The 20,387-nt window shown below is 57.8% G+C and overlaps 1 protein-coding gene across 1 annotated transcript in view; it reads left to right on the forward strand.

Moving 5' to 3' along the window:
• The window catches only part of ONECUT3 (one cut homeobox 3), a 23,520-nt gene extending 5,080 nt beyond the window's left edge, over positions 1–18,440 (forward strand). Inside the window, exon 2 of the mRNA XM_017836998.1 lies at positions 18,148–18,440. Coding sequence (XP_017692487.1) covers positions 18,148–18,440 — 293 coding nt within the window. The remainder of the gene's footprint in view (positions 1–18,147) is intronic.
• Positions 18,441–20,387: the final 1,947 nt, after the last annotated feature.

Consider the following 20,387-nt stretch of genomic DNA (forward strand, 5'->3'; position numbering starts at 1 on the left):
CCGGCCCCGGGCACCGACCCTGGCCCCGGGCACAGACCCCGGCCCCGGGCACCGACCCCGGCCCCGGGCACCGACCCCGGCCCCGGGCACAGACCCCGGCCCCGGGCACTGACCCCGGCCCCGGGCACTGACCCCGGCCCCGGGCACAGACCCCGGCCCCGGGCACCGACCGCAGCTCCGGCCCGGGACAGCGGCGGAAAATCGCGGCCGGTTTCGCTGCTTTCGATCCGCGCGTGGCCGCGGAGCGACGGGGAAAAGGCGCCGCGGCCGCGGGGAGGTTTTAGGGGATCGGAAGCGAAGGGATTCGCCGCAGTAAAATGGGGGGAAAACGGGAGTTTGGAGGTCCAGGCTCCCAGGGGCTCCTCCCGGCCCGGGGAGCCGGAGAAAGATTCGGGAAAGGAGAGGAACCCGTGTTCCCGCTGGGGAAAAAGAAAAAGTGGGGTCTTTTTGTTTCGGTTCGTTTTTTCACTTAAATTTCTTAATTTTTTTTTTTTCTTAAATTATTATTTGATTTGATTTTAATTTTGTTTCTTTTTTTTAGCGTGTTAATAGGGTTGCGTCGGGACGATCTTTAAGGTCCCTTCTGATCCAAAGCCTTCCGGAATTCCGTGAAATACGGGCAACTTCGTGCGCCGAGCGGCCACCGCCGGCGTGCCCGACTCCGCGGGGGCTCCGTGCCCCGCACCGTGTCCCGCACCGCGTCCCGCACCGTGTCCCGCAGCTCCCCGTGCCCTGTACCTCCCCGCACCGCCCCGCACCGCGCCCCGCACCGCGCCCCCGCCTTATCAGCGCGGCGGGGCCGCCTCGCTCCGCCCGCCGCTGTTTCCCTGTTTGCTCCCAACCTGCGCGTCAGAAGGGGCCAATAAACCTCCCGCCGGTTAAACATTAAATGGGGTTCCTCCCCCCACCCCCCCAAGGAGGAAGGAGCCGCGCACAACCCCCCCCGTGTCCGTGGGGTCACCCAAACGCTGCTCCCCAAATCCCCCCCGGGCTCTGCTCGTCGCCTGCCCGGGAGGGACCCCCGGCCCCGGGGGCCGTAACAGGGGCTTTTCTTGCGGCCTCTTTTTTTTTTAGGGGTGTGTATGTGTGTGTGTATGTGTGTGTGTGTGACATTTTGGGTGGGTTTCTGTTGGGTTTATCTTTTTCTGGGTGTACAACACGGGGGTGATATTTTTTTCCTTGTCCTGTCAATCGCCACTGAAACCATAAGGGAGAGATAACAGAGAAGAGAAAACTCTCGGAGTGACCTTTGAATCAATTTGAAAAACCTCATTTAACTGATAAGTCTTGAAAGGCCCAGAACTAATTTGAAAATACATCTATTAAAATCTCATTGCCGCTGCCTGGGAGCTGCTGGGAAGGGTGTGCGAGGCGACTTCCCGGGGTCGGGGGAGCCGGGAGAGCAGGTTTAAGCCCTGGTCAACAAAGAGATTGCAGAGCTGCCTGCAAAATGATGGGGCTTAAACCAGGAGAAAAAATAAGAATATTAAATGAAAATAGGTTTTTCTTCCCCAGCTGGTAGGGAAAGGGGAGATTTACAGCATTTTCCTGCCATAACCAGGCGCGGAGTCTGCGAGTGCAGACAGAATATTGGATTTTTTTTTTTTCTTTTGCTGGATGGTTTTTGTTTTTTTTTTTTTCCTTCGTTCAGAAAACAAATCCAATATTTTCTCCTTCTGCTCAGAGGCAGCTGCAGGGCTGGGGGAGCCTGTGGCTCTGGAGGGGCAGCCGTGCAGCTCTGTGCTCCCATGGCTGGGTTTTCAGCCCAGCTTCCTCGGTGCCAAAGAAGCGGGGATGGGGAAGGCAGGAGGAGACCAGAGACAGGGCCCAGGCGTCTGTTTTCCTGCCATGGGAACATCTCCCCCTGCCCTGGGCATCACCTGGGTGTAAAGGAAACAAAAATCCCTGCAGGAGCTTCCCAGGGCCCCTCAGGCGAGGCCAGCCCAGGGCCCAGGGCAGGGTGTGAGGGCTGACCTGCAACACTCACCAAAAAACAAGAGGGGAAATGAAAATAAACCCCAACAGAGCCTGGTTTGAAAGGATGGGGTCTTGGCAGCTCGGTGGAGATTTGGAAATCCAACCTGTCCTCCTGCTCCAGACCTTGGAGTGCAATTTGGGGCTCCACTGCCTCGGGACGGGCTCTGCTCCCGGTGGGAATCGCTGCCTCCCTGGCTCTCACAGAAGCTGGACCCGCCACCCAGCCACTAGAAGAGTTTCCCCCCATGTGTCTGATTCCCTGAGGTTTCTTGGGAAGGTTCAGGCAGGAGCCTGGCACCCTGACTAGGGGATGGAGGCATCAGGCAGCTTTGTTCTACCCCCACCCCATCCACAGACCCACAGGGCTCTGTCCCAGCTCCTTTTTGGAGCTGAGATGTCCAAATTGCTCAGGCTTAGCATGAAGCTGAGGCTTAAATGAACCCAGGATGAGTCCCATCAGCATGGGAGGTGTCCCATCAGCCTGGGATGTGTCCCATCAGCCTGGGATGTGTCCCATCAGCCCAGGATGGATGTGTCCCATCAGCCCAGGATGGATGTGTCCCATCAGCCCAGGATGGATGTGTCCCATCAACCCAAGATGTGCTCTTGGCCATTGCCCTACTCCTGCACAGCACCAACGGCAGCACCGAGGGGTTGGGGCCAAGCCCTGCCTTTGAAAACTGGCCAAAAAGGGAAGTTGGAGCCAAAAATTTTCCCCTCCAGCCCATCCATCCTGAGCCAAAGGCGGTGCAATGAGAGTGAGGCAGGAATGTGCAGTGGCAGCGAGGGGCTGGGGAGCAGCTGGCAGCAGGTCTTGGCAGGGAGTGCATTTATTCCTGGCTCCGTGCAGGGCCATGGCCATCAAGCAGCAAATTTTGCTGATTTAATGGAAATTCAAAAATCTCGTTAATACCTCGAATGATACAGAGCATCTCCAGCAAGATGTAAACCAGGGCAGGGGTGGACAGGAGAGAAATGGATTTTTAAAACATTGGGGGTCGTTAAATAATAGTGAAAAAAAAGGCAACGTGGATTCTCCGGTGCTGGAAGGAGGGACCACTTAAAAAATAAAGACCCAATACTAAAATCGAGGGGCAGGATTTCAAGAATGACCTCGATAACTCAACCTTAACACGTAGATATGTTCCATCAGGGATCTGCACCGACGCTCTGAGTACTGCTGCTTTCTGCAGTGCAGGAGGAGGAGGATCAGAAATCATTTAAAAGGGATTTGATGGGTTCAGGGTGTTCAGTGAGTGGAGAAGTTGGGGTTCAGGTGCTTCACAGGTGGTGAAGTCGGGACACAGAGAAGGCAATGATCTGTCAGAGTAAAATGGGGCTCTGGCTGCAGGATGCTCACATTCCCTGTCCCCAACCCGCCGTGGGGACCAAGTTTTCCCCCTCTCATTTGGGGTCAGAGAATTCTTTCTTCACCTTCTCATCCCCAGGGTTTTGCCTCCAAGCCCTTCCCTGCAGGACTCTGGTGCTCCAACCAAACCCTGCCCTGGTTTCCTCCATGTGGGAGGACTCGGTGTCACCCTGACATGAGTTTGGGGAGCTGGGGGGTGGAATTTTGGAGATTGGAATTTTGGGGAGCTGGGGGTGGAATTTCAGGGAGCTGGGGGTGGAATTTCAGGGAGCTGGGGGTGGAATTTTCTCCTTGGTCTCTAACCCAGGGAATGGCAGATGCCACCACCACTGCCCTGTGTTGGACACGACCCGGACCCGCCGTCCTGCCTCGGTTCTGTGTCTCTGTGATTGTCCCTCCTCTGCTTCTGCTCCCAAACCCAAGGCACAGAAATCACCATCAGGAGCGAATCCTCTGGGATATGGGAAGCCTTGTCACCCCTGAGAGACTGGGGGTGGCTCAGCCCTTCCCAGCCTGGGAGAAGGAGGTGGAAAATCCCTGTACGGAGCAGAAGCCTGAAGAGGGGAAAGCAGGGGCTGCTGTGGGAAGGCTGGGATTGGCTGAATCTCCTTTCTTGTAGGAAAATCCCAACATCCTGACTGGAAAAAAAATGAAGGAAGAGCAGGTTGCAGCTTTTTCTGCTGCTGCTGGCACGGGCAGTGGTACCAAGGCAGGGCTCTGCAGGACAAGGCAGTGAGGGGAGCAGGGAGGCTGCTGGTCTCCCACCCAGCCTGGAGGAGACCTGAGGTCTCCAGCTGTTGGATGAACCCAGGGAGCCCCAAATATTGGGGGCTGGCAGGGTTGGGGTGTGCTGAGAGGGCTCAGTGTGTGGCACAGCTCTGAGGACACAGCTGGAACATGATGCATCAGGTCCGGCTGTCAGGGACCCTGTAAAAAACCCAAATACGCCAAAATTAGCAGAAACACCTCATGCCAAAGTCTTCAGAGGTGATGGTGACCCCAAGGAACCCCCACAGCAGCGCCTGGCACGGGGAGGGCACAGTCTGGGGAGGCCAAGATCCGGGGCAAGGTCGGCTCTGGCCACTGGGAACCGTCCCAAAGCCTCGTCCCCCCTCCCCAAGCAAGTGGCCAAAGGGACACGAGCCGTGACGTGGCCGTGGGTTGAGAGGTCGAGCCTCCACAAATCCCCCCCGCGCCTCGGTTCCCCCAAGGAAGGAGCAGGATGAGGCTGCTCTGACAGAGTGTGGGTGAGGAAAACAGCACCGGGTTATTAAATCCCCGCAGCTCCGGGGTGCCACGAACGGGCTGAACCTCTCAGCTGGCAGATGAGCTCCGGGGAGCGATGCCCCTTCGCTCCTCTGGGCCGATAAAGAGCAGGTAACGAGCAAACTCTCTCCATTAGGGATAAATTTGCAAGTGTATTGGGAGCTGCTGACGGGCGATACCATCGGGGGCTGACAGAGATATCAGCGGCTCGGCTCTGCCGCCGGGAATGCTGCTCCCGCTGCGGAGCATCCCAGCCCCCGGCACAGGACTGGCGGACACGACGTTCCACCCCTCAGAATCTTTCTGGGGCTCTGGCCCTACTCTGTGTTTTTTTTCCCAATTTTTGAGGGTCCCTTGTTCGCCCTGGACCATCCCCTGGATAAATTACAGGAGAGGATCTCTAGTGGGTTTTACTGGGTGGGTGGACAAGCATCTGGTCCAGTTTGTCCCAGAGGTGATGCTTGATGTGGTTTGTGCTTCCAAATCCCCCCTGGGATGGGGGGTCCCTTCCCCGTCTCCCTCCCAGCTCCCAGGGGGTGAGGAGGAGGAGGGAGGTGGGATGGTGGCACCGCCGGGCTTTGGAGTCTCCCCAAGGGAGGCCCTCTGGAAATGGACCCCTGGATCAATGCCTGATGTTAATTCTCTTTTTTTTGGGGGGGGGGCAAACTTGAGGATTTTAATGACATTTCTCAAGTGGAAGGCAGCAATCCTGCTATTCCCTGATATTCCTACCCTGATATTCCCAGGGGAGCTCCTGCACGGGAGGCTCCTGCTGGATCCCCCAAAGCCACTCACCCACACAGGGGCAGCCGGAAAAAAAGAGAAAGTGGAAAAGAAATCATCCAAATCAGGGCACTTATTCAAGGAATGCTGATTTCAAACCAGCTTGCTTTTCCTGGAGAAAGCTTGGAAGCATCTCCCAAGAGCCGACACAGCCTTTTCCACCCCAAATCCACGACTCCCAGTCAACCCTCTGCCTCCAGCACCTCCAAGGAAAACACAGAGGATTTATCTGCTCTGGTTTTTGACGCTGTCCCGAGGCAGCTGCCCCGCTGGTGGGTGCTGGGGGTGAGCTGGGTCCTTCAGCCTCGGGGAGGGGGGGTCCCAGCACCGTCACCCTCCTGGAAAAGGGACCTCAGGGGGACATTTGGGGAACTGGGGGGCTCAAAGATCCCTCCCAGGCTCCGGCCCCGGGGCTTTCCCGGGGTGTTTGTGGAGGGTTTGTGCTTCCCCCGGCCATGGATTCACTCCAGCGGGGTCCCGGGTGCCCGGGGTGGGACGGGGCAGCCCCTGGGCAGCGTCGCCGTCACCTGGCAGAGACTCCCTTGGGTGCCTCCTGTCCCTCGCGAACGGGACAGGACGGGCAGGGAGGGAAGGGGGGACTAACGAGGGAAACAAAGGCGCTGCTGGGGTTGGGCTTGGGCAGAGCTGTGACACCCCGCGGGTCCCTTCGCTCCCTCCTCTGCCTCCCTCTGCTCTTCCTTCTCCTCGTTTCCTTTTCCCCTTTTATTTTTCTTTTTTTTTTCTTTACCTTTTCTCTTTTTTCTCTTTTTCTCCCCCCCCCTTTTTTCCCCTTTCCCTTTAAGTTTTCTTTTCTTTTCCCTTTTTCTTTCCCCTTTCCCTATATTTATCTTTTTATTTTCTCCCTTTTTCCTCATATTTCTTTTTTCTTTTATCTTTTTTTCTTCTTTCTTCCTTTTTTTCTTACGTATTTTTCTGTCCTATTTTTATTTTTATTTTTATTTTTATTTTTATTTTTATTTTTATTTTCAATTTTATTATTTTTATTTTTTCTTCTGAATCTCCTTTTCCTTTTTTTCCTTTTCCCTTTCTCCCTTTTCCTTTTCTCCCTTTTCCTTTTCTTCTTCTGCCTTTTCCTTTTCTTGCTTTTCCTTTGCTTCTTCTGCTTTTTCCTTTTCATTTTCTTCCTTTTCCTTTTTTCCTTTTCATCCTTTTCATTTTCTTCTTTTGCCTTTTCCTTTTCATTTTCTTCCGCCTTTTCCCTTTCTTCCTTTTCTTCTTCCTTTTCCTTTTCATTTTCTTCCTTTTCCTTTTTTCTTCCTCTGCCTTTTCCATTTCTTCTTCTGCCTTTTCCTTTTCTGCCTTTTGCTTTTTTTCTTCCTCCTTCTTTTTCTTTTCTCTTCCTTTTATCTTTTCTCTTCCTTTTCTCTTTTCTCATTTCTCTTAACACTTATCTCTTTTCTCTCTTTTTTTCTTCTCTGTTTCCCCTCCTCTTTCTCCTTTTTTCCTTCTCAACCCATTTTACCCCCCAACCCCTTTCCCAGCCAGCAATGAAATCTTCCCGAGAGAAACCACCCCTTTAACCCCGACCCCCCCAAACCTTCTTCCCCCGTGTGTGCCGCCTCATTTCATCCTCCCACCTCCGGGGAGAAGCCCCGGGGAACGGGCAGCTCCCAGCGCAGGGAATAACGCCGGGAATAACGCGGGAATAACGCGGGAATAACCCCCCCATTCCCGCAGCCCTCCCTGCAAACCTGCCCGCGAGCTCCCGCCGGTCACGTCGCCATCAAAGTGATGTGCCAGCAATATCCAACACGCAGTTAAAGCCACTCGTGGGAGTTTCAATAAAATCGATCCGGGAGGATCAATGGGCTGCGCTGGCCCCAGCCCCGCTTGGGGGGCGGGGGGGGGGGTGCAGGAAAAACACCCAGGGCTGCGGAATGGGGGCGGTGGGAGGGGGAGCTGATTACAAATCTATCCCATACTCGCCGTGATTAATTGCTGCTTTACCAGAAGGAACAGCTCGGTGTGGGGGTCATTTTTAAAGGGAACGCTGAGAGGGGGGGGGGCGCTTTCTCTGCTGCGTTTGGGTGGGAGGAAGCTCCAGCCCTTCTTCCCATGGATTTCCCTCCCGGCAGGACAGGAGACACAGCCCAGGGTGGCCGTTCGATCCCTCCAGCAGAGATCTGGGAGGCGGAAAGGTGGGAAAAGCCCCCTCCCAGCTGCTCGGGGGGTGCTGAACCCCATCCAGCCGGGATCACTGGTGTCCCAGCGCTGGGACTCCATCAAAAAGCCGGCCCAGCTCCCAGGGCATCACCTGATGCTCGGTCACCCAGTGGGATTCAGGTTTCTGGCTGCTCCTCACTCTAAAAACCCTCCCCCGGGCAGCCCCTTCCCTCCAGGCCGGCAGCGCGACCCTCCAGCCGGGCTCTGCGTCCCCCCCGGCGCTCGGGGGGTCTCGGTCCCGCCCTGCCCTCCCAGGAGGGGCCCGGCTCAAATTAAAACATCATCCATCGTTACAGTGGCAGCGCATAATCCCTGGCAGATCAGTGCAATTACTGCGGGAGACGCCTGGGGAGCCGAACTAATAACGCCGGAGCGGTGTATTAAGAGTCACTGGCTTAGCGCCGGCCCCACGCGTGGGGGCCATGGGGGGACCCCTGGGGGACAGGGGGGTCCTGGAGGGGCTGGGGGTGCCGGTTGTGCGGCTGGGTGGGGGCGATGGGGTGTTTTTCCTGCTCCTGCCCGTGTTTGTGGAGCGGTGATGGGGCAGCGATGGGGAAGTCACCGGGCACTGATGGGGCAGTGGGGGGACACTCGAGAGGGGGACAGTGGAGCAGCCATGGGGCAGTGTTGGGGCAGTGTTGGGGCAGTGTTGGGGCAGTGTTGGGGCAATGTTGGGGCAGTGTTGGGGCAGGGTTGGGGCAGTTTTGAGGCAGGGACGGGGAAGAGATGGGGCAGAGATTGGGCAGTGATGGGGCAGAGATGGGGCTGTAGAGAGGGTGGCGATGAGCAGCCGTGGGGCAGTGATGGGGAAGCGATAGAACAGTGAGGGGGCAGCGGGACATCTGTGGGACACTGATGGGGCAGGTTTGAGGCAGTAATGGGGCAGTTTTGGGGCAGTGATGGGGCCGTGATGGAGCTGGGATGGAGCAGTGATGGAGCTGTGATGGGGCACTGATGGAGCTGTGATGGGGCACTGATGGGGCAGTTTTGGGCAGTGATGGGGCAGTGATGGAGCTGTGATGGAGCAGTGATGAGACAGTTTTGGGGCAGTGATGGAGCTGTGACAGAGCAGTGATGGGGCAATTTTTGTGCAATTTTTGTGCAGTGATGGGGCAGAGATTGGGCGGCGATGGGGCAGAGGTGGAGCTGTGATGGGGCAGTGGTGGAGCTGTGATGGAACGGCCATGGGGCAGAGATGGGGCAGTGTTGGGACAATAATGGGGTGCTGTGTGGCAGTGATGTGACAGCCACGGGGCACTGACAGAGCCCTGAGTAGCTCTTGACAATTGTGGTCTCCACCGCAAGAAAAGCGACCAATCCTGGCCCGAAAAAAAGGCCTAAAAAAGGAGGAAATGGGGGAAAAAAGGGGGAAGCAACTTTCCAGGAGATGTGACGGCACAGCTTGGGGCTGAGCCTGGTTCCCCGGGGGCTGTGGAGAGCAGAGGGAGCCACCATGTCCCCTTTTATGGAAGTGTCTGGAAAAGCAAGTGATAGAGCACCGAAAGGCAGTGATGGAGCTGTGATGGAACACGCGGAGCTCGCCTGCCCCGCACCCGGGCCGGGCAGTGCCATTCCCGCCGCTCTGGGGGCTGCCTTCCCCCCGTCCCCCCCGCGGGACGTGCATGGACCGCTCCACCCCGTGCGCCCAGAGCGGCCGGACCGGCCCATTGCACCGAGCGGGGGGGGCAGGGCCGAGCCATTGGGCAGCGGCGGGGGGGGCGGGCGGTACCACCGGCACCGCCCCGGGGGGGGAACGCCCGACCATCCGCAGGGGGGCGCCAGAGCGGCGGGGACGGACCATCGCGGCTGCGGGGGGGGAAGGGCGGGGAGGAACAAACCATTCCCGGCTGCGGGGGTGGGAAGGAGCAGCGCTCCGGAATGGGGGTGGGACCCCCCTTCAGCTGTCACCGTGTGCCAGGGACACACCTGAGGGGCCAGGCTGGGGCACCACGGGGCCACCCCAGCCCTGAGCAGCCCCCGGACCCTCAGAGCTGCAGAGTGGGGTCCTGTCACTGTCATGGAATCCTGGAATGGTTTGGGTTGGGAGGGACATTAAAGCCCATCCAGTGCCACCCCTGCCATGGGCAGGGACACCTTCCACTAGAACAGGTGGCTCCAACCTGGCCTTGGACACTCCCAGGGATGGGGCAGCCACAGCTTCTCTGGGAATTCCATCCCAGCCCCTCTCCACCCTCACAGCCAACAATTCCTTCCCAGTATCCCATCTATCCCTGCCCTCTGGCAGTGGGAAGCCATTCCCATTGTCCCTCCATCCCTTGTCCCAAGTCCCTCTCCAGCTCTCCTGGAGCCCCTTTAGGCCCTGCAAGGGACTCTCAGCTCTCCCTGGAGCCTTCTCTCCTCCAGGTGAACCCCCCCAGCTCTCCCAGCCTGGCTCCAGAGCAGAGGGGCTCCAGCCCTTGGAGCATCTCCGGGGCCTCCTCTGGACTCTCTCCAGCAGCTCCACGTCCCTGTGCTGTTGTTCCCCAGGGCTGGAGGCAGCTCTGCAGGGGGGTCTCACCTGAGGGGGCAGAGGGTCAGAATCCCCCCTCCCCTGCTGCCCCTGCTGTGGGACCAGCCCGGGGCACGGGGGGTTTCTGGGTGCCAGGACACGCGGTCGGGGCGTGTGGAGCTTCTCATCCCCCTGCACCCCAAGTCCTCCCCAGGGCTGCTCTCCGTGAGTTCCTCTCCCAGTCTGTGCTCGTGGCTGGGATTGCCCAGATCCCTCCTCAGTGCATGGAAGTCAGGCTGAGCGTGTGCCTGCTGGAACTGAGGGATGAAAACCTGGAGCAGCCGCTGTCCCCGTCAGGGATAACCTGGAGCAACCAGTGTCCCCGTCAGGCCATCCCAGAGGGTTCTGGAGACACGAACCTGGGACACTGCAACCTGCAGGATTACAGACTGTGCTGGTTCTCACTGCACCACACGGGAAGAAATCCAGCAGCCAACTGAGGATTGACTCGGCCAAACCCCGAGGGACCTTCCCATCTCACACCCGATAAATGCAGATTTAATCAGCAAATGCAGAAAACTCTCGGGCTGTTTTCCCCCACTGCTTTCCCCCTCTCTCCAGCACATGTTCTGTGGCTCATGATGGCCCTGGGCCCGCTCTGGACACAGTTTCTGCTGAGGGAATCTCAGGAACAACACAAGCTTCGATGAAATACATGTCGTTGATGTGTCTGTTCCTCATCCCAGCTCAGAGTGCAGGATCCAGGAGCTGCTGAAGGCAGGAACAGGCTGATGGGAATCACTGAGCCCGAGGTGATGCTGAAGGGACATCCCTGCTGCTGCTTTCCTGCACAAAGGAGCAAGGACAGAGTGGAAGGCACAGGATCCACAACAACGGGGGTGTCACTCATCCCAGATTCCCATCACAGGCTTTGTGTCCAGCATTACTTGGTTATCACAGAATCACAGGATCTTGGAATATCCTGAGCTTCCTGTGGGAAGGGACCCTCAAGGATCATCCAGTCCAACCCCTGGCCCTGCACAGACACCCCAACAATCCCACCCTGTCCCTCAGAGCGTTGTCCAAACGCTCCTGGAGCTCTGGCAGCCTCGGGGCCGTGCCCACTGCCCTGGGGAGCCTGGGCAGTGCCCCAGCACCCTGTGGGGGAAGAACCTTTCCCTGAGATCCATCCCAATCCTCCCACCACCAAATCCAACCTCAAACTCCCCCTTTCCCCTCTGATTCTGCCTCTGGGGCTCTCGCACCAGAACTGAGCACCAGCATCACCGACTCCAAGGAACACTTATTTCGGGAGATAGGGGTTTTCCGGCTGCACCCCCCCTCCCTCCCTGGATCCTCCCTCTCTCCCAGGAGGCAACGACCTTCCCCCGCCGCTGCCGTCCCTCGCGGCGCTGCCGGCCCTGCCCGACTCCGGCACTTCATTAGCACCAATTTGCTCCCGTCACACTAAGTGGCTGTGACTCGGCAGGAGAGTGAGGACAAGGAGCAGCCGGGAGCGCTCCCGGGGCTCGTCTGCCCGGCCCTGCACCTCTCCTGGCAGCTGCTCCAGTCCCGGGCCGTGCCGGCAGCCTGAGCCCCGAGCAGCTCGTGACAGTTGTGGTCTCCACCGGAGCAATAAAAGCGGCCAATCCTGGCCCGAAAAAAAAAAAAAGTCTAAAAAAGGAGGAAATAGGACAAAAAAGGGGAAGCAACTTTCCAGGAGATGTGATGGCACAGCTGGGGGCTGAGCCTGGTTCCCTTGGGGCTTTGGAGAGCAGAGGGAGCCACCAGGTCCCCTTTTATGAAAGTGTCTGGAAAAGCAAGAGAAAAATGAAACCTCTGCAGAAAGGAAGGTGATTTTAACAACAAACTCACCTTTTTAAGTCATCTGAGACTGTCTGTGTGTCCCTGAGAGGGGTCTGGTGCAGCTGGCTCAGCCCAGGGCCGGGAGCAGCTCCCCTGGCAAGGGCAGGGCAGATGTGGGGGGATGGAGCCGAGCATGGCTGGAGCCACCACAGCTTCTTTGTGTCCCTTCCCCCGCCCTCAGACCAGACAAACTCCTCTGCTTTCCAGGCTGAAAAATGCCTGGAAATGCCATCCATGAAAAATCAAAGCTGGAGAAGTGCAAGAGAGAAACGAGGTGTCCTGGGGGCTGGAGTCACTGCTCTGCTGGTCTCCAGCAGCCTCTGCTGATCCCAGCTCGGGAAGAGATGGGACCCCCCTCTCAGGAAGGACCATTGCCACCCGAGCAGAGGACAGAGGACTCGTGCTTCCATTTCCAGCCCTTTCCCTCCACCTGCCAGCCCCTGGAAGCCCCCGGACTGTTGGAATGTGCCAGGGAGGTGGGTGTGGGCCATAAGGTGGCTCAGAGGTGCTCCCTGGAACGAGCCACCGAAGCCCTCGGCCGGGGAGGGAAAATGCACATAACGAACGCTTTGTCTCAGCTCATCTCCTCATTTGCAGCGTTCAGAGGAAGATTTAATTTGCTGGGCTCGGGGAAGCTGCTCCCCCTGCAGCACTGGCTGCATACCAATGACCAGGGGCTCTCCCCGGCCTCGGGACTCAAACTCCAGCAGCAACCAGGGGGGAGCAGGGCCCCGAGGCACAGGGACACGTGTGGCACCGGCAGCTCTGGCCGGAGCAGGGCCACTCCAGGCCGGCAGGAACGTGAGGCTGCAGCTCTGCAGACGCATCACAGCTCCCAACCACGTCTCTCGGGCTCCGGGCGGCCTCTGACCTGTGTTTTTACTCCAGAGCTGTCAGATGCTGTGGGACCACGGCAGTCAAAGCTCCCCACAGGTTTTGGAGCCCCAAAGGTGTATTTTTTTGCATCGTGTGCTGCTGAAATCTGAGGAATCAGAGGGATGGGCAGTGAGGGGACAGGCTCTGCCCCAGTTGTTCTGTGGTTGACACCACGACCCCTTTGCCCTGTGTGTTCGTCAGTGTTTGGGATCAAATGGGGTCTCAGCAAAAACAAAAAAAAAAAAAGGGGGGGGGAGGAAGAAAGTTGGGTTTGGTTTTTGAACACTCTGCCTGCCCTGTGCACTGCTGACTGTCCTGTCAGCACTGTGTCCTCCCTGCTGGAGGAGACCCGAATTTCTGCTGGAGGCGCTTATTTGTGGCAGATCTCTTTGGGCTCTTTTCCTGCAATGCAAAGAGAAGTCAAACCAACCTCTCACTGTTGCCTCAGCACCCCAATCAACCCCAGTGTGGACCAAAGGATTTCTGTTTTGCAGATGAAAGCCCCTGATCTCTGCTCCAGGCTCTGCTCCAGCAGATGCCACGAGGTTGATCAGACCCCGTGTGGGGCTCTGGGCTCATCCCTGTTTGCCCAGAGCTGCAGCTCCCAAACCTTCCAGAATATTGGGACAGGGGCTGAAACAGCAACAGGCACTGCAAACCCTACACCCACCCCCCTGCTTGGTGAGAGTGAGATCACAGGACCATGGAATCGCTGGAAAACACCTTTAGGATCAAGTCCAACCACCACCACCATGGTCACCACTAAACCACGTCCTCAAGTGCCACAACCACACTTCAACACTTCCAGGGATGGTGACTCCACCACTTCCCTAGGCACCTTGTTCCAATGATTTACAACCCTTCCCATGAAGAAATTTTCCCTAATATCAAATCTAAACCTCCCCTGGTGCAACTTGAGGTCGTTTTCTCCTGTTCTGTCACTTGTTACTTGGGACAAAAGATTGATCCCCACCTGGCTACAACCTCCTCTCAGATCCCTCTGCCCCTTCAAGGAGAGGGGGAAGCTGAGGCAGCCCACGGGCTGGATCCACGTTGAAGTCGTGGAGAGAAACCAGCTTTGCTCGGGCCGTTTCCCAGCCAGTGCCCACCAGTGGAACGAGCCCATCCCACCTCAGCACCACAGAAACCCGTCCTGACCCGGACAACCACCTCCAGGCTCCCCCTCTCCACCCCTTTGAGCCCCTAAATGCTCCCCGGGTCCCCTTCCACCCCCGGAAGATGATTTGACAAGGAGAAAAAGAGAAAACGCGCTGGGGTTTGTGTTTCTTTTCTTCCTCCCCCTAACCTCGCTTACAGCCGGCGCGCTGGCTCCGAGAGCCCCTGGCTGTCTTTTGTGATTTCAACAAATCACCAGCACTTAAGCAAAGTGGGCAGAAAATTACAGGTTGTATTGCAAGTGAATGGAGAGGGAGAGCGCGCCGGGGCCGAGAAAACAGAGGTTTGCGGGTATAACAGAGAAAGCAGGGGCTGGCGGGGCCGGGAGCCGGCAAAGCCATCGGGTATTAGTTAAACGCTTCGCGGAGTTCACGCTGCGAGGCATAATCGCAGCTTCTGAGCAGCAGCCATTTGATTGTGTCTATTATGGTCCCTCCTGAAATGATTTGGGAGATGTTTCGCTCGGAGCTGTCAAGGTTAAGCCAAGGAAAAGGCGCTCCCTCTGACAGGAGGCTCCGGGGAGGCAGAAACCCTCCGCAGAAGTGGGTGGGATGCCTCTGCTCCCGGGGCTCTGTCCTCCTGCTTTTCCCCTCGAGGTTCCTCCTTGCCTTTGCTCCCCGTGGGTTTTCCACAGTTGGATCAGCTGCGCAAGGATTGGGATATCGCTTGGATGGCACGCGGAAGGAAGGGGACCTGGGGGGTAGCTGTCCCATCCCGCCGTGTCTGGCGTCCCCTCCTCGTCACTTCTGGGCTCTTCGGTTGGTTTTGGAGGCGGAATGAGCTGGGGAGAGATGGGGGGAGGAGAAAACCTCCCTTGTGGGAGAGCTCGACCCCTCACTGGCCAACAGAGCGTCACGGGAGACCTCAGTGCACCCCTCCCACTGTCGGTCCTGGTCCCCCCAGGATCTCCCGTGCCCTGGGGGAGCAGCACAAGCTTTGGGGGGGGGTTGGAAGCGTGTCCCCATCCCCAGGGTCCGCGGCCGAGCCCGGAGACCCGGGAAGGACGCGACAGAAAAACAAAAGCGTTGAGCCAAGGAGGGGTCGTTTGGATCTTAGAACTTGTGGGGGAAAAAAAAGGGATTTCGAAGCACAAAGAAACCCCCTCACCCAGCGCTGGCCCGGGCGGGGGTCGGAGCCGTGCCCCTGCTGCCCCCCCCCCCAGCGCCTGCAGGGACGCGGGGACGGGCCCCCCTCTCCAGCTTTCCTGGGAAAGCAGCGCCCAGGGGAGGGGGAATAGGAAAAAGATCCTCCGCTGGGGGGTTGATGGCCCCGTAAATAGATCCGAGCAGCGTCACTATCGATCCCGGCCGCGCGGAGCTGTAATTAGATTGAGCCGGGGGAGAGGGCTGGGGGGCTGCGTCAGCACAAACCGAAATTAATAAATAAACAAAACGAGCGCAGGAAATGTGCGAGGAGGCCAAAAATAACGGGGGGATGGGGGGCGTGGAGCGGGGAGTCACCTGCGTGTGAGCAACACCCGGCACCGCGTTTGCTGCGGGAGCCCAGTTTTGGCAGCGAGGCCCTGATGGTTCGTGTTTGCCTCGGAGCTTTGAGTTATTAATGGGAGACTGGCCTGTGATAATCACTCCTAAAAATTGAATGGGGGCGGGGAGGGGGGGAAGGAATGCGAGGTTGGAAAGCTGGAACGCGGGGTCTGAGGCTGCCTGGGGAGTGGGTGCCAAGGGGCAGCCTGGATCCCGGGGGGGTTGCCAGTGGGGTCACGTCCCCCGCAGGTCCCGCGGGGCGCGGGGGGGATGTTTGCACACACCTACAGCCGGCCGGGTGTCCCCGGGGCAGGGATCCCCCCCCGTGCCATCCCCGCGGAGTGGGGCCGAGCTCGTGGAGCCCCGTGAGGAGCCCACGAGGTTCCAGCAGTGCCACCAGCACGAGGCTGGGGCTGAACATGCTGGGGGGACCCCGAGGGGGTTCGGGGGGGACCCCGGGAGGATTCTGGGAGGGCACGAGGTGGGTGGGCAAGGGGCAACCCAGGGGGAGGATGGGCTGCTCCAAAGGTGCACGTGCAGTGGTTTGGGGGGACTTTTTCAATTTGTTGTTCGATTTGGGGGGTGGAGTGTGGGCGGGTCTTTGGTTTTGTGGTTTTTCTTTTTTTTTTTTTTTTTTTTTTTGAATTCATGTCTGGGAAAAAAAAAAACAAAAAGTCAAATTTTCTATAAAGGCTTTTTTTTGTTTGTTCTTTTTGCAAGCATCTGATGGTCATAGGGTAGGTTTCCACATTCTCTGCTGGCTGTTTGAGTAAGGTACCCCTGGGACAGGGTCCCCCCTGGCACCACCAGGGCTCAGACTGTCCCTTTGTCCCTAAGGATGGTGGTTTGCAGCCAAACCTGCCTGGGGGGGGAGAAGGGGAGGGGAAGGTTCTCCACTAACCAGGGACAGCTGATTTGGACTGAGTGGGGTTGGTTGTGCCCAGCTTGGTGCCTCCTGTCCCCTGTCCCAGCAGCAGTGGGACCAGTGACTCCACGTGGGGACAGGGCAGGGGCCAAGCCCAGCAGCTGGGGAAACAGTGTTGGATGAATTCCCTGCTTCCCTGAGCTCTGGTTCTCCCCGGCTGTGGGTGGAAGGGGTGAATATCATCCTTCCCTGTTAGTTCAGGGTGTGTGAAGAACACTTGTAGTGGAGGCAGCTGAAGGCAAATCAGAGAAGCCCTTGCTTGTTTTCCAGTGAGGAAGAAATGACTTTAGTACCCTCCTGTTCCTCCTGGACCACAACCTACCTCCCCTTCCCCTCAGCTGGCTGTAGGGGTGTGTTTGGGAGCAGGAAGGTCGTTGGCCCGAGGGGAATCCCTGTCCCTGGGACACAAGATGCCACCATGAGCTTTCAGCCTTGGCCTCTGGCCCCTGGCCCCTCCAAGGCCTGTGCACCAGGTCAAAGAGGCTCCTGGAAGTGCCTGAGAGAAGCAGCCTCAGACAGCACCCAGACAGCAAATATCTCAGGACCTGTGCCCTCCTTGCAAAATCCTTTGGAAGGTCTGAACCAAGAAACCCCAAAGGCTGAAAAACTGCTGCTGCCCTGGGCAAGAGTGGGACTGCCTTTGGAAAGTCTTTAGCCCGTGGTTTGCTCAGTCTTTTCTGAGCTTTCCAGGAGGAAATGTTTTGTCCCCAGCCTCGCAGGGCCAGATCCATGCCCTGCCTTGCCCGTGGCATCTCACCCTCCTGCAGTGCCCACACAGGTCTGGTTGAGTCCTGCACAGTCCCTGAGCACCCTGATTGAACCCTGGCAGCTTCAAGGCTGGCCCTGCTCCGAGCAGGGACTGGATCAGCCACCTCCACCATTCTGGAATTTTCTAGGAAAATACCTTGTCTCACCTCTTCCACCAACAGTGTGCTTGATATTCCCACAATCAAAATTCATATATTTGTCAGTACTTGCCTCCCTCCCTCCCTTCATGCAGCCTGGTGGGGCCAGGGGGGCTTTCCTGCCTCTCACAGTCCATCCCCGTGTGACAGCCCCTCTGTGCTGACCTTTGGCTTAAGCCAAACCTGTAGGGTTTTAATTCAGTGCTGACACGTGTGCCAAAGGATCTGTAGCAAAGGCACGCAGGGAAGATGGAATTCCCTGGAGCTTCAATGGTTCAGGCTGTTCTCCAGCCTCCAGAGTCAGGAAAACCCCTTCCCAGAGCAGGTGGAACCACGAAACTGCAACTAGTCCTTCCAGGCTGATGGGACACAGAGGCTGCAGACAGACCTTTCCATGACATCCCTGTGTCCTTCCTGCATTCCAGAGCTGGGATGTGATGGCCAAGAGACACCCATTCCCTGAGTCCCCAGTGAGATCCTCAGAGGTGACAAGGAGGCAAGGGAGACCGTTCCAGGGTGCAGCAAGGGATGGAGGCCCAGGGGCAACCCCAAAACTTAGGGATGGAGCAGGTCCCAACAGCCAGGCTGTGGGAGCAGAGCAGTCCAGGAGCTTCCTCAGTCTCTAATCTCAGGGTCAGCTGAACATGCTGAGACTTTGGGCTTTTCCCGGGCACCTGATGGGCTTCCCCCAGGCTTTTGTCACACCGGTGTCACCAAATGATGCTCAGAAGGCTCAGAAGGCGCAGGGGAGGAAGAGGAGGGAGGTGGCCTGGGGCGTGGTGGGCAACGAGCCAGCAAGTTCCCTGGTTTTCGGGAGGTCCCTGCAAGCGGGCCGGGGCGGTGGGCACCGATTAACGGCCCTGTTCTCTCTTTTGAACACCCCCCAGCTTGCAAACGCAAGGAGCAGGAGCAGCAGAAGGACAGGAGCCTGCAGCCCAAGAAGCAGCGGCTGGTCTTCACGGACCTCCAGCGCCGCACCCTGATCGCCATCTTCAAGGAGAACAAGCGCCCGTCCAAGGAGATGCAGATGACCATCTCCCAGCAGCTGGGCCTGGAGCTCAACACCGTCAGCAACTTCTTCATGAACGCCCGCCGGCGGTGCATGAACCGCTGGCAGGAGGAGCCAGGCGCCAACCCCGGAGTCCCCTCGTCTTCTACAAGCACTTTCTCCAAAGCATGATGTCCCCCAGCCCTCCCCGCCCCTTCCTGGACATCCCCCTCATGACAAAGCCAACCCCAGACTCACACACGTGTCCCGAGCCGGCCGGGGTGGGTGCTTTTGGATGCTGGGGGTCCATTGGCCTCCCAAACCCTCGGGTGGGCATTGTCCACGGGCGTGGGGCCTCGTGCCACGTCCTGCTGCCTCGTCCTCCCGGCTCCTTGAGCAGGGACAGGGTTTGCCACAGGTCAGCTCCATCCCTGGGAGGGCTCAGAGGAAACCCGTGTGGAGCGAGGGATGATGTGGGGTGGAGAGAGAGAGAGAGGGGGAGAGAGAGAGAGAGAGGTGCTGTTTGGAAGCATCCCTGGTCCTTGGGGATCACAGAACCTTCTCTTCACCTACCCACCAGGGTTTTTGGAGAGAGAGGCGCACCCTGATCCCCCAACCAACCTTGGCCTCGGTCACAGCCACCCTGGTGGCTCCCACAGTGGAGGGGTAGAGCTGGGGGAGATAGGAGAAGTGGCCTCACGGGCTGGGCTGGCACAGCCCCACTGAACCAGGGCCCGTGGTTCGGATGAGGATGAGCAGGACAACGCTCCTGCCGTGCCTGGAGCGTGACCAGGCTCCTGCCAGCTCTCTGGCTGCTGAAGTTTTTTACCCCCCTGAGGTTCCCCAAGGCAGTCAGACCCTCCCTACCACCAACACGCGGCGCTTCCCTCCCTGGAGGGTTGTTCGAGGCCATCCCACCTCCTCCACGGGCACCTTCCCCTGATCCTCCCCGGGACGCCCCAAGAGCACCCACCCCCCGGCCCCCCACGCACACCCCCCTGACCCCCTGAGAGCCCCCCCATCCCNCACCCACCCTCCGGCCCCGCACACACACCCCCCTGACCCCCTGAGAGCCCCCCCATCCCAGATCCCTCCCGGAGAACCTCCCTGGCGAAGGAGTCGCCTCCACGGACCCGAACGTCCCCCGGCGCCGCGGCCGGAGGGACCCGCGGCTGCCCCGCGTCGCCTGGCGCCCAAGCAGGTCAGAGAAGCACATTTTAGCTACAGAAATCGGGTATTTGAAATTAATAATTGTCTGAGAGGAGACGGGAGGAGAGACTTGGAGCGAAGGATCTGATCTCTCCCTGGTGATTGGCTCCACCTTTCGCCGCTGGATTTCTGGTTTCGCTTTTCGGGTGAGGAACGGACACGGACAAAGCGGATCTGCTGGCTTTGTGTCTCGCCCCATCCGCCCCTCGACACACACTATGGCCCCTTCCCGTCCCCCCCTTCATCTCTGTTACCAAAGAAATTACAAAACCAAAAACTCCAACAACAACAAAACCAAATTTCCCTCCCGGGAACCAACGTCGGCGTTCGGTGGGAAAAGAAAAATCCGAGGGATCTGGTGGCAAAATCCAGCCCTGGGTGTGAGAAGGGGGGAAAAAACTCCCCGATGAGATCGAAAGGGAAAAAAACAACCCTCCAAAAAAGAAAAAAAAAAAGGAATAACACCAGAAACCACAACCAAACAAGCTCGACTCCAAGACCGGCAACTCACCAAAAAGACAGCAGATTTTTTTTTTTTTTTGTGCCAATTAACAACCTGCCTTAAAACGCGAATTTCTGGAGCAAAAGGTACTTAAGCTTCAAAGGGATCGTTTCCTCCGAGCTCTCGATGGTGACTTGTGCCATATAAAAAAGCAATCACGAGGCCAAACCCTCGCAATCAGCCCTTGTCCCACCCCCCGAGGGCTCCTTGCCGGCCTGGGGGGTCCTTGGGAGGAGCAGGAGGTGCCGCTGCCGGGGACAGGGAAGGGCTGGGAGAGGCTTGGGGATGGACGGGGAGGCAAGGTCCCCTCCTTCCCCCACCAGCTGGGGAAAAAAAAAAGAAAACAAACCAAAAACCAAATCCTCCAAAACCAACCGTCAACCAAAAAAAAAAAAAAAAAAAAAAAAAAAAGGGACACTCTTGAATTT

Source organism: Lepidothrix coronata, unplaced genomic scaffold (genome assembly GCF_001604755.1).
Source record: "Lepidothrix coronata isolate B3197 unplaced genomic scaffold, Lepidothrix_coronata-1.0 Scaffold290, whole genome shotgun sequence".
Classification (NCBI taxonomy): Eukaryota; Metazoa; Chordata; class Aves; order Passeriformes; family Pipridae; genus Lepidothrix; species Lepidothrix coronata.